At 43.2% G+C, this 18,559-nt stretch overlaps 1 protein-coding gene across 24 annotated transcripts in view; it reads left to right on the top strand.

The window, feature by feature from the left end:
- The window catches only part of IKZF2 (IKAROS family zinc finger 2), a 113,251-nt gene that overhangs the window by 54,839 nt on the left and 39,853 nt on the right, over positions 1-18,559 (top strand). For 20 of the 24 annotated variants that reach the window (XM_035331393.1, XM_035331383.1, XM_035331394.1 and 17 more), the window contains 2 exons: positions 3,494-3,760; positions 13,135-13,302. In XM_035331393.1, the coding sequence (XP_035187284.1) occupies positions 3,494-3,760; positions 13,135-13,302 (435 nt within the window). Of the gene's footprint in view, positions 1-767; positions 1,005-1,319; positions 1,447-3,493; positions 3,761-13,134; positions 13,303-18,559 lie in introns of those variants that run through there. The other 4 variants (XM_035331398.1, XM_035331397.1, XM_035331390.1 and 1 more) reach the window with 4 other exon arrangements.

Here is an 18,559-nt window from a genome sequence, read left to right as displayed (position 1 = left end):
CGAGCAACTTCTAGCTTCTGGTGTGTAGCTACACTAACTTGTGGGTGAAGGAAATATTTTGGTACTGAAAACTTGCCAAAATGCAGTTTAACAGGGAATTGCAGTTCAATTAGCACTTCGGAGACATGAACAATGATCGCTTTCAATTTGGCCACTCAGGATAAGGTGTGATTCAGGATCAGCTGCTTGCTGCTCTGGGATAGGAAAAGAGAAGGAAAAAAATGGAAAAAAATATTGCCGTGTGGTCTGCTGAAAGTGTGCCACTGGCTGCTTATCCACAGGTAGAAGCTTTTGAGCCTGCTCATCTCTCTTTTGTGAGCGTGTGTTTCACGAGATCTTGTCTTGGACTGGGGAAAAGTGGGAGGCACTTGTGTTAGCTGGAGGGAAGTGGTTTGACTGTGAGTTCATGCTTTTGCAGCAAGCTGGACTAGAGTTCATCCCCGCTATCTCATTTGCTGTGATTTTTAGGAAAGGTGCCAAAAAATTTTTAAATTTTTTCCATTTACTTATTTATGCTTTGCTCTGCCAAGAAATGAGAAAGCCTGCCACTTTTAGCAAGTGGGTGAGCAAGAAAGGCAAGGGAACCCGGGGTGAAGCTTGACGTGGAGATAGCAAGCGATGCATCGCAGCCATAAACATCCCTTAAATATTTCTTCTCCCTTTGTAGCAGGGTTCATTCCGCTCTCCAAGTTTGTGGCTGGAGGTGAAAACAAAGGCAGTTCTGTAAAAACGACTGTAGTTTCAAAGGCTGGCCGAGAACAGAGGAAATAGTGTGCGCAATTTAAGCGCCCGCTTGTATACAGCCGTGCACCAGTGTGATGCAAGGCAGCGGAGCTGACCTGATTAGCCAAGCTCTGACAAAGAGCCGAGGAGATCCTGCTGCACCAGCGATCCCCTCCTTGGAGACCTGCGAGCAGTCCCAGCCCAGGGAAACCTTCGCGCAGCAACAAGCTAACAGAGGGCTTTTGAGAATGGCAGAGGCAATGCTCGGTGCGCGGGTAAAGGTGAGGGGAATGAGTACGGTAACCAGCCTGCAAAACTTTGCAGAATAGCTGGGATATTAAGAGAGGGGCTTCAGAAGCTCCGTGGGCTTTGTGAGCCCTGTTTGCTGGATTTTGGGAGAGCTGCGTGTTTTCGGAAGGTCGTATTGCAGCGAGCTGCTCGCTCCGCTTTGTTGTGCTGCTTGTCCTGCTGGACAGCCGCCAGTATTCGGCAGCAAGAAATGCTGGGGCAAGATAGAGTAAGCGATCTTCCAGTTTCATAAGCTCTTACGGCCTCACTTTCACAGGGGCTGAGCAGCCAGAGGTCTGCAGGCTTGCATGGGAGCTAGTGGTGCTGGGCACGGCTGCAACAAGTGATTACTATTCCATGTCAGAAACAGAGCTCAAAATTTCTGAAAGTAACACAAGAAGACTCGTAAGATATGATGCTTTCTCTCCCTTGAGGGTATGTATATTTATACACAGTTGGTATGAAGTATTTTGGCTATTCTGTGCACTACTGTGCAAGGAGAATGCACGGTCCTGTAGCAGCAACCCAGGATCTCGGGTGCCAGCACTGCTCCTGGCCCTCCTGTAGCTACTTGTGTGGCCAAGTGTATTAAATCCTGCTCCTGAGGACAGCGAACCATTTACTCGGGCTCCATTCTCTGACTTGCTGAATACCCCAAAAGGCTGCTATTATTAGAGAGAACTGCCATTCCTTAGCTCTAAAGTCAGGCTGTCCATAAATCACCAGCATGTGCTTCGCGCAGGGAGATGGGGTGAGGACCTCGGCTGCCTCCCCGCCAGCGTCCTCCCTTCTGCTCGGCCTCCTGGCCAGGAGGCTGGCGGAGATTGTGCCCAGCCTCCCCTTGGCCTGCTCCAAAGTTTTGCAGTTGCAGAGTGTTGTGATGACAGTGCCTGTGCTGGTACGAGTCTGCTGTGATCCGTGTCCTCCTTCGGGCTGGGCTCTGCGGCAGTTGTGCTTCCATTCCTGAGCTCCCATTAGCGCCTCAGTGAGTAGTGGAGGATGCATTTCAACAGTTTTATGATTAAAAAGCAACTTCCTGACGTCGTTTGGTCTCTGGTGCCTTCGTCCCTTTCATTACGCTCTGTCGGGTAGCAACAGCCATGGTTTAGAATTGCAACATCAGTCTCTGAACCTTGTGTTTTCTCTAACCATAAATCTGGGGGCAGGAAGGAGGAGAAGGGACGAAGGAGCAATGTGAAGCAGTAGGGTTAGTTCTTCCAATACTACCAGGCCAGTTGTTTGAAAACATGATGACTCGCAGTGATCAGACACTTCTAATGCTTCTGTTCACTTCTCAGATGTGGTGGGTGCTGCTCTGGGGCACATCTAGCAGGGCTCTGGGGACACCAGGTTCCCCCAGGCCACGCGCCTGCGCTCAGATCCCCTGCTGCCATCGGCTAATGGCCTTAGCACCGAGGTCAGAGGCTGCTTAGGTACGAGGGCTGAATCACCTCCTTTTTAAACCCCTCAGCAGGATCAAGGCTTATGGAAAGTGGCACATGGGCTTGCCTTCTGGCTGGCGGTGCGGATGGAGAGTGTGACTGTGGGGCAGGCCTTTCAGCAGTTTCCACCGATCACGGAAATGTTGAAACGTGAGTGGCTGGGGGGTTAAAACACCCCTGCACTGAGGCCCCCGCCTAAAAAAAAAAAAAAAAAGCATGACACGCTTATTTTCGTTCAAGACTTGCTGATCGCACGAGCTCTTAGTAGTTTTAGGAGACTTGCCCTGTGACCTGAGGATCACAGAAATCAGCGGGGGGCCTGTGGGCCTGACCAGGCGGACAAGAAAGCTCTTGAATTGCACTTAATTTCACAGATATAAGTAAGCCAGCAGTGTAGGTCTCGCTTCAGACCTGTTTGCCTTGGCAACGTCCCATTTAGGTGAATCAGAAGATGGTGGCAGAAAAGCACTCAAGGCTCCTGTGGCGATGCTCTCCCCTCCGTCAGGAGACAAGCCTGTGCAGGCAGGGTGCTGTGGAGATCACTGCCACGGCCCTGCTCCCCCAGGTCCCTGCATTTTGAACAATCCTTTCTGCAAAGTGTGCTCGTTTCTGTGAGCTGTGGTTTTGGGAAGGTTGGGGCTTGCTGCCCTACCTCAGGGCAGGAGGCACCTGGCTCCGTCCTGCCCGTGTGCTTGGGTCCCTCGAAGGGAAGGGGGCTCCTGTATTTCGCGTTGAGCAGCAGGAGGCCAGTTTTTAAGCCTGACGCATCTCTGCAGCTTTTGGTAGGTCTCTGGATTGCTCCATGCCTTAGATTCTGAGCTGTAAAATAGGGATAGAAAACCAGGAATTAAATGCCTTGAGGAAAGAATCAGTCACAACTTGTGCTACCGTTACCACCGCAAGGCCTTCATGGTGGTTTGAGCCTTCAGCCTCTGCTTTAGTATTGGTACTAGTAGCAACTTACCGTATTAGCAATTGGGAACTTAGAAAGTACACGTTTTTAATGTTTTTTATTTTTTTTATTTTTTTTTTTATTTCAGCAAATTCAGTAAAGCTAGAAATGCAAAGTGATGAGGAATCTGACAGGAAGCCCCTGAGTCAGGAAGATGAGGTCAGGGCTCATGATGAAGGAAGCAGCCTGGAAGAGCCCCTCACAGAGAATAACGAGATGGCGGATAACAGAAAGATCCAGGAGCTATCGAGCGAGGGAGGAATCCGGCTTCCGAATGGTAAACTGAAATGTGACGTCTGTGGCATGGTTTGCATTGGGCCCAATGTGCTAATGGTACATAAAAGGAGCCACACTGGTAAGCAGCTGAAAGAAAATCTGATGACTGCCCGTGGCGTCTGATGTTGATGTTACCTGACAACTCTTCTCTCTTCCCTTTTCGTTCAGGGGTAGCAGGTGGCTGGGGAGGGGAAAGGTGGGCTTGGCTGTTTCGGTTCTCCCTCTGCTCCTTGGATGCTGGTGATGCTGTGTCGCTGGCAAGCGTGGTGCTTCCTGATGTTGTTTTCCAGCCTTTGGTTCTTAAAAATGCAAAACAAGTCTGGAAATCAGTCTTTCTACTGTTCTTGACCGGGGGAAGATGGCAAGAATAATTCTCCAGCATGGTGTGTGTGTGTGTTTATGTGTGCAAGGTTGTTGACCCTTTACAGAGAGTCTCGGAGAGCTTTCCCTTGGAGCTGCTTGCAAGTGGATGAGGCTAGCAGCCTGGGGGACACACACCTCCTGCATGAGGGGCTGGGCTTGCTGCTGGGTGACCTGGCCAAACCCAGGCTTAGCAAACCCATGGGGTGAACACGTTACCCCATGCTGGAATGCTGATCCTGAGGCTGGGGTGGGCTTGCTGCTCTTTGGGTGACAGCTCCAGCAGGGAAACCTCACCTGAACCACTCTCATGGGCTAGTGCTTCCTCCCCTGACCATACAGATACCATTTTTGTGGCATCTTTTCAGTGCATGCATTCTCCTTGTGTTTATTTTTATTATTAGTGTTGCTATTGGTTGGAAACCAGAACATCTTACTAGGCGTGATGATTTGAAAAGTCAAGAGGCAGATGAAAACGTTTGCTGTGTGCTGGTTGAGTGCATCTTTGGGACCCAGAGATGGGGTCTTGAGTGGCAGACAGGGAGTTCTGGGGGAATTTTGAGCTAATCCAGTAAACTGGAGTGCCCAGAGGTGATACACGCTCACCCCTGCTGCTGCTCAGGTGGGAGGACAGAAGTTCAGGCGTTGCCAGAAGACAGCACTTGGGTCTGGTGGAATCTGCCTGGCCAGAGCCTTTGATGCAAAAAAGCACTTACACATGCTTAAACGGCATAAAAAGACATGCTTAAGTCACCTGAAGTGCTATTATATATGTTTAAATTGAAACCCACACTTAAATCTTGCAAAGGTTAAGCAGATTTTTATGTTGGAGCCTTGGGGGGTGTTTGTTCTCCATGTTTTTGTGGACAAAATGCAAGAGATTTTTTTTTTTTTTAAATCTCTCCCTGCTGTTATTTAATGGGGGTGAGTGGCTCCCACTGTAACTGCGAGATATCTGCCAGGATACAGAAAGAAAAGTGGGGTTTTAAGGTAGAGTAGGAACAGACTTTGTCTAATCCCTTTGTAAACCTGGTAGTTTGCAGTCGAGTAGGTGCGCTTGATGGGAAAGAAATCAATAGAATTTCTGTACGGAGGAATCATAAATATATATTACATAGTTAATGCCCTGTATATAAGCGGTATTGATAATAACTCAACATAAATGTATAATGCAAAGCATTGCAGTATCGTTTATGACGCAGTCATGATTTTAGACAGCAGTTACGAAGGGAAACACATTAGCTGTAGGAACAAAATCTTGATTAACAATTTGACATGCTATTACTAGGAAAGGGGAAGGCAGCAGACTGAGTCCCAGCTTTCAACCTCCTGAAAAGTTTTTGTTGGCACTCGCATCTATCTGAGCATATGTATTGTAGGTGCATCAGAGTCCACGTATTTGAACTTGAACAGATAAATTAGGCCTACTAAATTTAGATTTAGGTACTTAATTAAATAGTCTGTTTTTTGGAGATAGCTTGAGATACCGCCGAGCTGCCTTTTCATTTTAAAGAAAACAAGCAAGTTCTAAACGAGTGGGACAAAATGTCATCTGCGTGCAGGCGATGACCACTAGAGATGTGTGAATTGATAGGAATTGCATAACCAGGAGCTTTTTCCTTCTGGTGGCACTTCATTGAGCCATGGCTTTTCCCATCTGAGCAGAGGGGCCCTGGTGCACTGCTCTGTACGGATGATCTCAAGCTTTATAGAAGCGCTGTTCCTTTCCGCGTGCAGCCTGGTGCTCTACTCAGAAAACCAGTTGGCAAATTTTGCGGGGGATTTTTTTTTCCCCCGCTTTGTTTGTTTGTTTTTTAATACATGCTGCTACTTCACTGTCCACAACAGAAGGAGAAGCTTGCTTGGATTTCCACATCCTTGATTTTGAGGAGTATTTTTAACCTACTGGTATCTCTCTCTTAAAGTGCAGAATTTTAAAATATATTGCCACTTCCTCAGCAGTTGGGCTAAACGGGCTGGCCCCAGCTCTGGAATGAGCCCTGACCTGTGGGCAGTCTGGTTTTGCAGCCCAGGGGAGGATGGTGGAGGGAAGGGAGGTTGTCCCTGGTGAGTGGAAACTGATGATATTCTTTATCAGCTAATGCAACTGGCACGTAAATCCGTACCTCTGAAGCCAGTTCATGTGTGTCTTGGGAGCTGGATCCTGCCTCACTCTCCTCTTGACCATGCACAGCCAAAGCACGGTCTGGCCAGTTGTTTACACTGGCAAAAACCGAAGTCCTTCTCCCTTCCCCAAAAGCCTGACAGCATTCTATGTAAATCACCCCAAATGCTGTGGTCACGGTAGAGGTTGTAATTTGCATGTATACTGGGACGAGAGTGTGGCTTCCTTACACCAGGGACTGAGGCTTTGTGGAAAGCTGTGCCATATGGCTTTGGCTGTGTTGTGCACATAAAGGGAGATGGTTTTCTGCAGACGTTATTCATCTGTTACTGAGGAGCAGTTGTCTTTCCCCTGCCACATTATGATAGTTCAGTCAAATGCATCTAGGGGCGGAAAAAATAACCTCTGCCACGGGTAAGGTCAGAGCAGATGAGTTCAGTGTCCCATCTTTCATCCTCATGTGCTGGAGCATCCATTCCCCTGATGGCTGTGGCCGCCCCTTCCTATAATAGAGCCAGGTATTTCCCATTCATCCTTCGAAGCATTGGGCATGTGGTGCAGGGGATGCTCTGCTCCCTGGCCCCTCCGTAGCGGAGCTGCTCACCTGCTAGCACAGAACACAACATTTCTCTGAAACGCTGACAATTCAGGTGAAGCGTTTGGGTAATCTGCGTGGCCATCAGCAGAAGGCCTTTCTATTTATTTGTCATCGCTGACAGAAAATAAATAAAGTGCTCGATGTGGGAATTGTGTGATGCACCTGCTGCTTTAGGGAGCTGGGTAACTCCGCACCCCCATTCCTCACGTGCTCGTGTTGGAAAAACAGCAAGTGTCAGGTTCAAATTACTTTCTTCCTCTCCCATACTATCTCCTTTTGGTCCAGTTTTCATACTCCACAGCAAGTGCCCCAGGTTGCAGCATCTATATTAGAGTTTTTTGTTAGTGCAGGAGGTGAGGAGTCAGTAATGCTCCAGGGGCTTGTGCTGGGGCATGTTGAGGAACGGGGAGATGAAGAAGCTCAGTTCAATAATCCAATTTGTCCAAGGTAATGAAAAGGAATGCCAAAGACTTCTCACCTCTTTAGGCTTTCTGCTAGTGGGTCTGAATTAAAATTTCCTCGGTTTTGGCAAAGCAGAAACTGTTTACTATTTCAGCCATGCCATGGCCGTGAGAGATAAGCCCCACTTGTTGCACTGTCAGTAGCAATTTTTCTCCATGATAACATCCAGTCCTTTCTTGAGTCCACTGCTGGATTTGGAAACACCTCTTATTTCTAAGAGAGGGTTGGGACCATCCTCATTGTTGTAAGATTTGGGAGTGTTAGACACCCAGAGGTTAAGGGATTTGCTGTGCTGATGCAGCAGGACAGCCACTGCACCCCAAGCCTCGGGGAGAGGACTTGGGGTGCTGGGCACGACGCACCAGGCACAGGTGGTAGCTCTCACCATGCTCTCCGTTTTGGCTGCCGTTGCGTTATTTTTAAGCTTTTGTGGGGTGCTAACCGCAGCAAGACAACAACAAAAAAACTTAGTAAAATCACTGATTGCAAGTGAGGTGCAGCCTGTTAAGTGACTCTAGAAGAAGAGTAAGTAAGTAGTATTTAGACGAGACAGTCCCCGGAATAACAAGCACAGAAATGGAGCCACTGGTGCTCTGTATTGCACTTGGGTGAAGGCACGATGCAACTCATTGCCTGCCAGGGTGTTAGCAGTGCGACTAATTTTTCATTTGTGTTCCTGGGACAGAGCATGTGCAGCATCTGAAGAAATGTTTCCTTTTACCAGAATATGAACAGAAAAATTGACTACGGAAGGGTGAAAATCAATGCTGTTAGTATGAGCAAATACTTAAATACTTTCTCATGGCAGCATGTGCATAGTAATGTTGCTTTAAGAGGTTAAAAGAAAATAGATTCCTGTCTTAGAGGTACCTAAGTTATACTTCGTGTATCAAAAATACATGCCAAAAAGAAAGGACCAAGATCTTAGGTATATATTTAACTAGGACTGATGTTAAACATAGTCCCATTGGACCTGGTTCTTATATTTTTAAAGACTTAATCCTGGCTTTCCTAAGTATTTTGACGAGTCTTTAAAAACAGTGTTTTTTTAAATTGTAATTAAAACATTCATAGGAAAGAGCTTGCACACTGCTGTGAAAGTAAACAGGCCTCTCTTATAACAAAAATTTGTATGCTAATGTGTATTAGTCTGTGAGTCACTCCATTTGATTTCAAAGGAACAGAAGTTATCAGGTGAGGGTTATGAAAATCCAAGTCTTCTTCCTTGGGAGCTCTGTTTGTTTGAAAAACACACGATCCAGGAAATTGGTGGTTCACTTTCACAAACTTTACCTTCTAAAGGTTTTAAGCTGTAGAAAGCACAACAGGATACCTCTGATGCAGGAAGCAATTCATTTAAAATGGAGCCAACTTCAAATATTTTCTTTCCTAGGAGAGCTGCAATTTTTTTTGTGCAGATTTTGCCAACTACCTGCGATAGCCTCATTAAAAGCGTTACAATGATTTTGGACGTGCTTTGTCCTCGCTTCGATTTCTGTTTTGATACAGAAAATGTCACTGGTGTATTTTGCACCCGTACAAAATTCAGAGAAGGATAACTCATACTGAAACTTCTGCGCAGCGCTTCCGTGCTGAGGCGGTAAAGGAGAATTAATGTACAGGGAAGCTTCCAATTAAGCAGAAAAAGGGGTTGGTTTGCTTTTTGAAATAACATTTGACATATACATGGTAAAATATGGCAGCTATTAATAGGAAGTTAATGAGTTCATTCGCCTGGTTTCAGGTTGTATCAGCTAGAAAGCACATGTAGCTTTTGCCCTGAAGCCTCCAGCCAGGAGCCATATATTAAAGATACTTGCCAAAGGACCATGTCCTACTAATAACCCTGACTCTATCTGTCCACATCATTTTTCATCTCAGTGTTTGTTTACACAACAGCAAGCCAACCTGTGTACTTTAGACACTAGTGTATCTAAAGAGCAGTGATATTTCATTATAATTTTTTTCTGGAGAAGAAATAGCTATAATGGATGCATGTTAAGCAATGCACTGTGAAGTTTCATCAGTATTTTACTGTAACTTAGATGTATGTGAAATCATACCTGTTAATTAATACTTTATTTAACTACAAAATGATAAACTCCCTTGGGTTTTGTTCTGTTTTTCTTTTTAATTACCAGTACTGCTTCCTGGCACAAGCCCCTCTTCCTAAGCCTTTAGGAAAGGTAATACTTGGCAGCTCTGCCTTACCTTGCCTTGTCCATTCCCGAAGTAGCTTTAGATAATTAAATTCTCTGTGCAGGAGAAAGGGGCTTTTTTAGGCATTCTTGGTTTTGTCTGACTTAAAGGTCTTAAATCTGGAACTGGAAAGGAAACGTCTTTTTTTCTTCCGTTAGCTGTTCTTCTCAGTCTCGCAACTTAGTCTTTTTTAATCACTAAGGTTTCAGGGGTTTTTCTGCCATTTTAGCTTTAAAAGAGGGAAAGGATTTAGTAAGTAACAGTAGACTAAAAATATTTTGCAGTCATGTAGTTTCCAGTGTTAAAAAGCAAAAAGCTCATTTAGTTATATTTCAGTACATGCCCTTCTTAGGAGTTCTTATTTTAATAAATCAGTACAAGTTTATAGAGTCAAAAAGCAAGTACATAGATAGCTATAAATGGTGAAACATACACCTTGCTTATAATTGTCCGTAGCCCCTTGTAGTCATGCATGCAGTCCGTTTAATAGGTCTGTAGTTTCTAATACATCTGTGCTGCAGTCACCCCTAAGGACTGGAAAATACCTTAAACACAGTCAGGGGGTGCAAAATGGAGAGGAAATGTATTTAGGTGAAGATTTTTCATGAGTCAAGAGCTTTTAAAGTGGGCGGTGGAGCTGCCCAGGCCAGCATCAGATAGGTTATCCAATGCATCATGCAGTGCCTGTGGAGGCTTGGGGCGGTGGAATCGGAGCGACCCTGCTGCACTAAGATCTCTTGCTGCACAAACCAGCACCTCGGAGAGACCAGGTTGCTGCTGTCTGATTCTAGACTTACAGCTCTAAATCTGGTTTGATAATCCTTCATAAAGGATGTCCTTTAATTATTATTAACTGAATCTGGGAACATAGCAGAGTTATTATCGGTGGACATTTAGTTAGGAATACGATCAATTTTCAGCTTACAAATAAAAAAAACTTTCTACAGAAGTGTAAGGGAACTGAATAAGGATGCCAGGATTTATTTTATTTTATTTTATTTTTAATTAGGAAGCAAAAATAATGCTGGAGAACTGCTTACAGATATACTAGGAGAAGAAAAATAAGGAGCAGTCTTCATAAGGCAGTGATGACGATTGGTTTACTACTTATCTGAAGTGGGCATCAGACAGCAGAGTTCTTGGAAAGGCAGCAAAATCTTATTCAGTTTTTACTTTTGGGGGCACCCTTCTGTTGGGTAATTGTGTCTCAGATTAACTGTACTAAACATAAAAGCTGCTACTTGACAGCATGAATGACTGAAATTTATGGTCATCCCAGAAACCTGCAGTTTAATCAAGGAGCAGAGAAGAAGTGATTGGCCAAAAGTACAATAAACTGATCAAAGCAGTTATTTACTCAGAATTAAGCCAATAAGGAAAATGAATTCATGCTGGTTTTAAATAGATATTGAAGGTTATTGAAGGTAAAACGTGCTATCGTAGCAGACTGTGTATGTGGCAAGAAAGGAACAGACTATTGGTGACTTTGTGAAGGATGTTCTTGTGTCATCTTTGCCACTGAGCTGTAGTGCAGTAGTTATTTGAATTCCTGACTGAAGGCTTTCAGCACCTCCTTCAGCTGCCTGCTTATTGAGGAGTAGTAATACCTGCTCTTATGTGGCCTCCAAGAATATCAAAGATCAGTTGGGTAAAACACATTAACTGCATAGCTTTAAGTGCAGCAGGAGTAAAAGGCAAGTCTTCAGACTTGGTAAGAAACCTGCTGCAGCCTTTAATGTTGTCATCCTGAAACTGAAGCTATCATTCCTGAGAAGTGTGTCAAAGGAAGGGGTTTTGCCTGTTTTCTCAGACAGTGAAAGCAAAACAGAAAAGAAAAGAAAAGAAAAGAAAAGAAAAGAAAAGAAAAGAAAAAAAAAACAAAAAAAAAAAACATGTATTTGTCTACTGCAATCTCTTTACATATCTCTGTTATGGACATTTTAAATGATATAACAGAAGATAATGGCTAATCAGATCCTTTAAGTGTATTGTGGGAGTTTAAAAGGGAAACCACAAACTCTTTATCAATTCCAATGAGCTCGTGTTCAGTATATTGGAAGAAAAGCTTTATGCCGTGATTTTTTAAAAATTATTATTATTACTCCATAATATTCTTGGCAAGAATGTGTGAACCTTAGGATTTTCTGCAGTGCATCTGCAGTGGTTTCAGGTGTAGTTTCCAGCTCGCACACATGAAATGAAGTTGCAGAGGGTTGGTATGTACGTGGCACACCTACCTCTGGCACCCTCCTTGCAGGACCACGCCGCTGCGGTGGTTTAAACCACTGCAAAGAATTGCTAGAGGACATCTGTAAGAGCTCTCTTCATCCCTCTGTTTCCAATTGAATCAAAAGGCAGATACTGGAGTTTACACTAGACACGTGAACTACTTTGATAAAAATGTAGCATTATTTTTGTACAAGGGAGTAACCATTTTAAGGCAATTGAAAAAGAGTTTCGAGAGATGCGACGGGTCACAGACGGGTCACGTTTATTTTTCATGAGAACTGTGCTTTAGGCCAGTGAATTCAACCTCAAAGTCCCATCAGGATTTGACCGAGGCTCCACAATAAGTGATGTACTGAAAAAAATGAATGAAAAAATGAATTTCTGCTTACACCTGAAATCTGATGTTCAAGACCTTGTTGAACTGGGGCCCTGGTTGGTGAAATGATTTCAGCATTGAAAGCCTAGCTTCAGTAAAGCACTTGGGCAAATAACAAGTGTGAGTATATACTTGGGCCCTGTTGATTTGCACTGCACCCGGTGAGATATAAGTAGGTGATGTGATTACAGCTGACTGCAGGCCTGAGGGTCTGGGACAGGCCCGAGTGTCCTCAGCAAATGTTGACATAGAGTATGGTTTTAATAATACTTTACAAAACCTGTGTCAGCTTGTATGTTTTTACCTCTTTAAATTAAGAAATAAAAATTAAAAAATGGATGCTCATGGACCCAATCCCCACTGTCAAGGGCAAATATGAATGATTAACATCATCTTAATCTGTGTGTGTGTGTGCATGTGTGAATGTTTGGGTGGAAGGGAGCAGGTAAGGGGTAGAATTTCTGTTAAAACTACTATTTTTTTTTCACCTTGCAAGTCTTTTCCATTAGTTTTACTTAAAACACCAGTATTCTTATTTCTCAGTTTAATGGTGTGAGATTTTTTAGTTTTCTACTTCGAAAGCTTGTGGGCCTGATCCTCACTTGAATTAATTCTCCTCATGCCACTCCAGCAAGGAAAAGCAGCCTTTAAAAGGGGATGTCAATTAAATTGTAATGAAAGTGAAAGATTTGGTTTGAAGCGGAGACCTTAATATCTGTCCAGGTCAAATTGTCATGATGAGTTCTAAATACTCATCTAGATCAGATTGATACTAAAAATAAGTGGAAAACCATAGCAATAAACACCACAAAACCCCAGTCATGGATCTAAATTTTGAGAAGAGCTCATCATTTATGGAAGGTGAAACCTCTGAGGTGTGGAGAACTTGAGGAAAATCAGGCTGTGCTGGTCACCTTGAGTGCTGCAGCATAAGGAGGATAGCCCCGAGTTGGTGCCAGAGGCTCTGCCCGTTGTAGGGCCGCAAGATGGTGGTGGTGGGAGCGGGCCTGGGTGGGGAGGTGCTGTTATACAGGGTGAGGTGATGGTCTCCCTGCACCTTCTGACGTTTCTTGACAGCTTTCTCCCTTCCATTTTCCCTTCCAGGTGAACGCCCCTTCCACTGTAACCAATGTGGAGCTTCTTTTACCCAGAAGGGGAACCTGCTGAGGCACATCAAGTTGCACTCTGGGGAGAAACCGTTCAAATGTCCCTTCTGCAGCTATGCCTGCCGACGGAGGGACGCCCTCACAGGACACCTCAGGACGCACTCTGGTGAGCCCGCCATGTCATTTCTATCCTGTTGTTTTCTTTCTCCTTACTGTTGAAGGTTGTGAAAATAACTGTGTGTTCCTTGTGGCTCTGTACCTGCCTCTTCAGAGAGCGTAGCTCTGAACCTTGGATAAGCCTCGATGTGAATCAGTGAAGTTGTGGTTCAGCCACACCTCTCCTTTTGTGTAACTGAGCTCCTCTGCTGATGCTATCGCATTTCCCTTTGAACGTCTCCTTGGGTGTATCCAGACTTGGCTGGCAGATTGTTCTGACACTGGGCCCCAAAGTGGCTGTGAAATTCCAAAGATCGCTAAGAATGAATTTGTGCTTTTGGAAGCCTCCTCTGCAGTTCGTACCCATTTCTTCATCTAATAAATGCCATATGCTGGTAAAGTTCATACTTGTTCATCTTTCAAAATCCTCCTAATTGCATTTTTGGTTCGGTTATTTCTTGCTGTGAAGTCCTAATTCGTGGCAGGCACAGCACTTACCCTAGAGCAGGAGGTGGGGGAGAGACTGGGTTTTCCTTGCCATGGGTCTCCTTGATATAGTTTTTTGATGGGATCTAAAAAAAATACCTGTCACATAATTGCATGTTAGTAAACACGTTGGTAGCCCCGGTGGTTGGGATCGGGGGTGTTTCCGGTCTTTGTATGCTACCCCAAGGTGGGCTGAATTCTGCTCACATACTCATTTGTGTAGGACTCTTGAGTAAGTTCTTAGCTTGCTGTGTTTCTTTCCTAGGATGTTCAACTTTTATGTCCAGACCATTAATAGGGGACTATGCTTTTCATTGTTGAATGAGCAGAGATAATTGGGCTGGTTGGAAGTGACAGGATTACAGATGAACTTTTTTTAAGGTGTTAGCAAATGTGTGACTACTGAAACATTGTGGCTGAAGTGCAGCTGCAGGCAGAAACTCTGCATGTGAAAATGTCATTGTGGAGCTTCCTGACTCTATACACATTTCTTCTAAGGGTCAGCCTCACTTCAGTGGAGCTTTCTGTTTTACAAGCATTAGATTGGTTTTCGGATCCAGAGTTGACTTTACAGTTCTGAGAATCATAAAGGATAAGCTAGTAAACTTCTCAAGGAAGACCTCTTCTCCGGATAGAGTATGCAGGAGGCTGCATTATTGCAAACATCCTTCTGACAGAAAACATGAACGTGAGTGCAAGCATGGGACTAGGCTGAAAAAGCATTGCCTGAGAGCTGTCAGCTGAGAGGATTTGATCTGAAAGTCAGAAGGGAAGATGTCTCTGTGGAACAGTGAGTTGTAATTTTCACACATCTGACCATAACTAGTTTCAACTTGAAATTTAGTAAAAAAGAGAACATGATAAAAATATTCATAATTAAATTAAAAAGGGAATCGTGACATAAAATAACCCACATTACAAAACACGAACGTTGTGGTTGGAGATTGTTTTCATATTATGAATATAGATTTTTTGTTACCTAGATACAGCCATTGATAGCAATTTTTCACTCTTCCTGTGTGAAAAGTGCATGGCTGATCTTTCTGCTTTTTGCATGAGGATGAAACACAGTTAAGGTGTGGGATTTTCAGCAGGCATCTAAGCTGCTTTGGCATACAAGTCCCCCTGGAGCTCCTTCCCTAACTAATGTAGCTGTGCTCACTTGTTGATTTTATCTTTTATTTCAATGGAGAGAGAGACATCTCTCTAAGTTACAACTGTTTTGAGCAGAAGCCCAGGAGGATTTCAGTTCCCACAGTAATGTCGAAGACGATTCTTAGCGTAACACTTGCAGATGAAGAGTTACAAACCTGGGATATTACCCCCAAGCCTACAGCCACCTATACAAAGCTGAAATACCAGGCCAGCGTGAGCATGGATGTTAAGGTGTCTATCCATCACTGACATGTAGGTTGGTTGGTTTTATGCCCACATCTGTGGGCCTGCTTCATGGAGATGTGTAGATGTTCCCCAGGGATTTATACTATTTCCTATCAGTGTACTATGCAATCACTTTCTGCTTTAATAAAACACGCATCAGAGTATGACGGGTAAATCTTGAAGACTAGAGAAAAATGTAGTAAACTTCATTGAATATGTACATCTGCTTTTTCTGACCAGAAAAGAGGATATCAGGTAGAAAAACTATTAAAAGAAAAGGTTGAGAACTATTTTGAAATATGAGACTTCAATCCAGTTTTAATCTGGTACATTTATGTCTGAGTTGAGGCGAGTCTGAATATGTTTTTATATTTATAAAAGGAAAGCTCTTTAAATCAGATACTTAGCTAATATAGATTGTAATGACATCTCCTAAGCAAGGCAAGTAGCGTTATTTTGCACTAGCCAAGAATCTGGCACGATTACATAAATGCAAGACTAATTTCATTTTTTCATATGTCCCTTTCCACTTTGAGCGTGCTAATAATAACAACAACAAAAAATAATCAAGAATGTTTTAAACTGCTCATTCTTTGTGGAAGACAGAATATGCAAGAAAGGAATTGAAGAATTTTTTTCTTTTTTTTTTTTTTTTTTTTTTTTCTGCCAGCTAGTTTGATCTGTGAATTTGAAAGCACTTTGTTTGTGTCACCACTTAGTCAGTTACACCCTCTCACTACTGCCAGTTAGTCAATTTTTCCTGTGCTTAGTGCAGAGTTTTCATACAGTGAGACAGGGAAGGTGAAAAACTAAGGAAATGTAATTGTGGAGAGGAATTAGCAGAAACATCTTGGAGAGATTTGAAATAGCTGAAACTACTATTAGCTTAAGAAAAAAATAATTTGACAGCTTTTTCTTTTTTTGCTATAAAGGGATTTTTTGCTCGTGCCATTTAATACTATTTCCTACTTATTTCAAGTGTTCCTAAGCATCACAATCCACATTTTGCCTACCTTTCTTGTACAGAATAGTATCTTTCTATGTAAGTGTTCCCAGGATGAGTGGTTAGCAAAATATTACTTTGCATCTGTAATGCTGCTGCTGTTTAACCCTAAATAATTAAGGACTTATCTTGCAGTTATTTACTCCTGCGATTATTTACCTTTTACTGACATATGCAGTTCTGATGAACTTTGTGTCTATATTTTCCTCCCACATGCAGCTTCTTTGATTTCAGCAATATAATGATGCCTTCAGGACGTCAGCGGGATAATGCCTGGGGAGAGATTCATGCACAGAATTACACTAAGAGTGGGCTTGAGCCTGGAGGTACTGACAGGAATTTCAGATGTTGTTTTCAGAATTAACTCTGTAGCTCCACAACACAGATGATATTGGAGAGGTGCCTGAGTGGGCTTCCATGGGCATACATGAGTCTAAAGACAGGCTGTAGAGGGCAGAAGCAAAAGTTGGTAGCCCTTTTGTGCGGGGTGTGTCTGACCAGACAGCAGGCATTGGCTTCACCTTGCCTCACATCTGCTCTTTTAGATAAAAATATCCAGACAAAGCCACTAGCCTGATGGAAGCCACAAAATACCTGCCATCTCACCCGGAGACGTGCCCATACCTTCCATCGTCTCTAGAACTGCACAACTGAATAAAGGCAGATAGAACACAAATGAGACAAATGCTGCTGTAGGCAACTATAGAACAAAATACAGATTTTAAGGAGGACAGTTGTTCTGATGATGGATCTGATCGTTAAAGCACCTAGGTGTTGACCTCTGTGTTTTGAAAGATGTGAGATGCAACCTGATGCTCTTTTATCCTGAAAAGCCAGGCATCCTCAAGTGGCCACGTACAATTATCAATTACATTTTGACGTGAATTTCTCATGTCTAAAATGGAGCCAAGTCAGCCTTTCCCTCCTAATGCTATTGTAAACAGAGACGCTTTGATAGTTATGAAAAAAGTCAAGGCTGCAATGATGAGCAATCCAGAAAAGCCCATCGAAAACATTAGTGCATTAGTTTTCAGAGCAGGGCTTGGGCTGTAAGCAGTAAATGAAGGATAGGATCACTTGCTAAGGGGAAACCAAAACACAGAAAAGGTTTTCATTAAGTGGGATGCATCCATCCATCCTTTGCAATAAGCAAGGGTGGTCCTGTGGGCAAATTATTTTGTGTTTTTTTTTGTAATTAAAAGACTGTGTCTCATCATGCATACACAGAAAGGCCAAAAGAAGCCTTCTCAGGCATCCTTAATTCTGGAACTTTCTGATAATTCTGTCTTTTTCTTGGCAACCTCAATCACATTCCCTTACTGTGGGAGTATGTAAGTGTTATTCATATATGAAAGCAGTTTTACTGTTTATTTTTTCCTAAAAACTGGGTATTCAGATCATTATTTTTTTCCTGTCACAAAAGCTTTTCCTCACAATACATTTTAAAATTTTCTTCCAAGCTACTTCTTCCCTGTCTAGAAGATGATTTTTCTCTTTTCTGCTTTTAACAAATATTTGTTTTATCTTCCCTCTCTTCTTCTTGCATTGCTGCTGCGCTTTGTTACTGCCCAGCTCTTCAGTAGCACTGAACTAATGGTATCACTTTATTTGCAAAAGAAAAGCAGTGAAGCATTTGTTTCAAAAAGCAAAGCTTAGGCAAAAACTCCCAAAAGCACAATCTTAGGAGAGTATGTACAGTGCACAAGGCATGTCTAATTAAAAAGGTAAATGCCCTGTATATGGAAAAGCAATTGAGTAACTCTTTTTGCGTTTCTTGTTTTGCAGTTCTCATCTACAAGGGCTTTCTTCTCAGCTCCTTGTGTTGTAGCAAGCCATGTGAGGTGTCCTGTATGCCTGCAATTGCATGGCTTGTGTCAGCAGAACCTTTTCTTAAGGGATTGGAGCACTGATATTCGTGCACGTGGCTGCTTAGAGGCAGAAGGAACCTGGTTCTTAATTCTGACCAAGTGCCCGACCCAATACATGTTTGGAAGAGACATCCTACCTGTGAGTCTCAGTCCAGCTAAAGAATCGGATAAGCAAGCACAGTGCTGAAAAACTGTTGTGCTTGAGGCACTGCCTGGCAGACGCCAGTGAGAATTACTGAAAGAGTGGCAAAGGTGGCTATTGAGAATTGTAAAAAGTCTATGTTTAAAATTGCTTTTTTCATCTTAAAAAGACTTGTATCACTATGAACACCTCCGCTCTCAAAAGACCCAGGTAAAGTCAGTATCTATTCTGTAACCATATTTTTGATGATGAGAACATCATAATTACAACAGTCTTGGGACCAGAAATTCTCATTATACTCAGAGCTGGACTGACTCAAGCACATCATGAATGGAGAAAAAATTTAAATGTGATCAAGAAGGACACTATCTGAAAAACGAAACAAGTA

This window comes from Oxyura jamaicensis, chromosome 7, assembly GCF_011077185.1.
Source record: "Oxyura jamaicensis isolate SHBP4307 breed ruddy duck chromosome 7, BPBGC_Ojam_1.0, whole genome shotgun sequence".
Classification (NCBI taxonomy): Eukaryota; Metazoa; Chordata; class Aves; order Anseriformes; family Anatidae; genus Oxyura; species Oxyura jamaicensis.
Note: the sequence above shows the minus strand (reverse complement) of the source record. Positions and strands in the feature narration are given on the sequence as shown.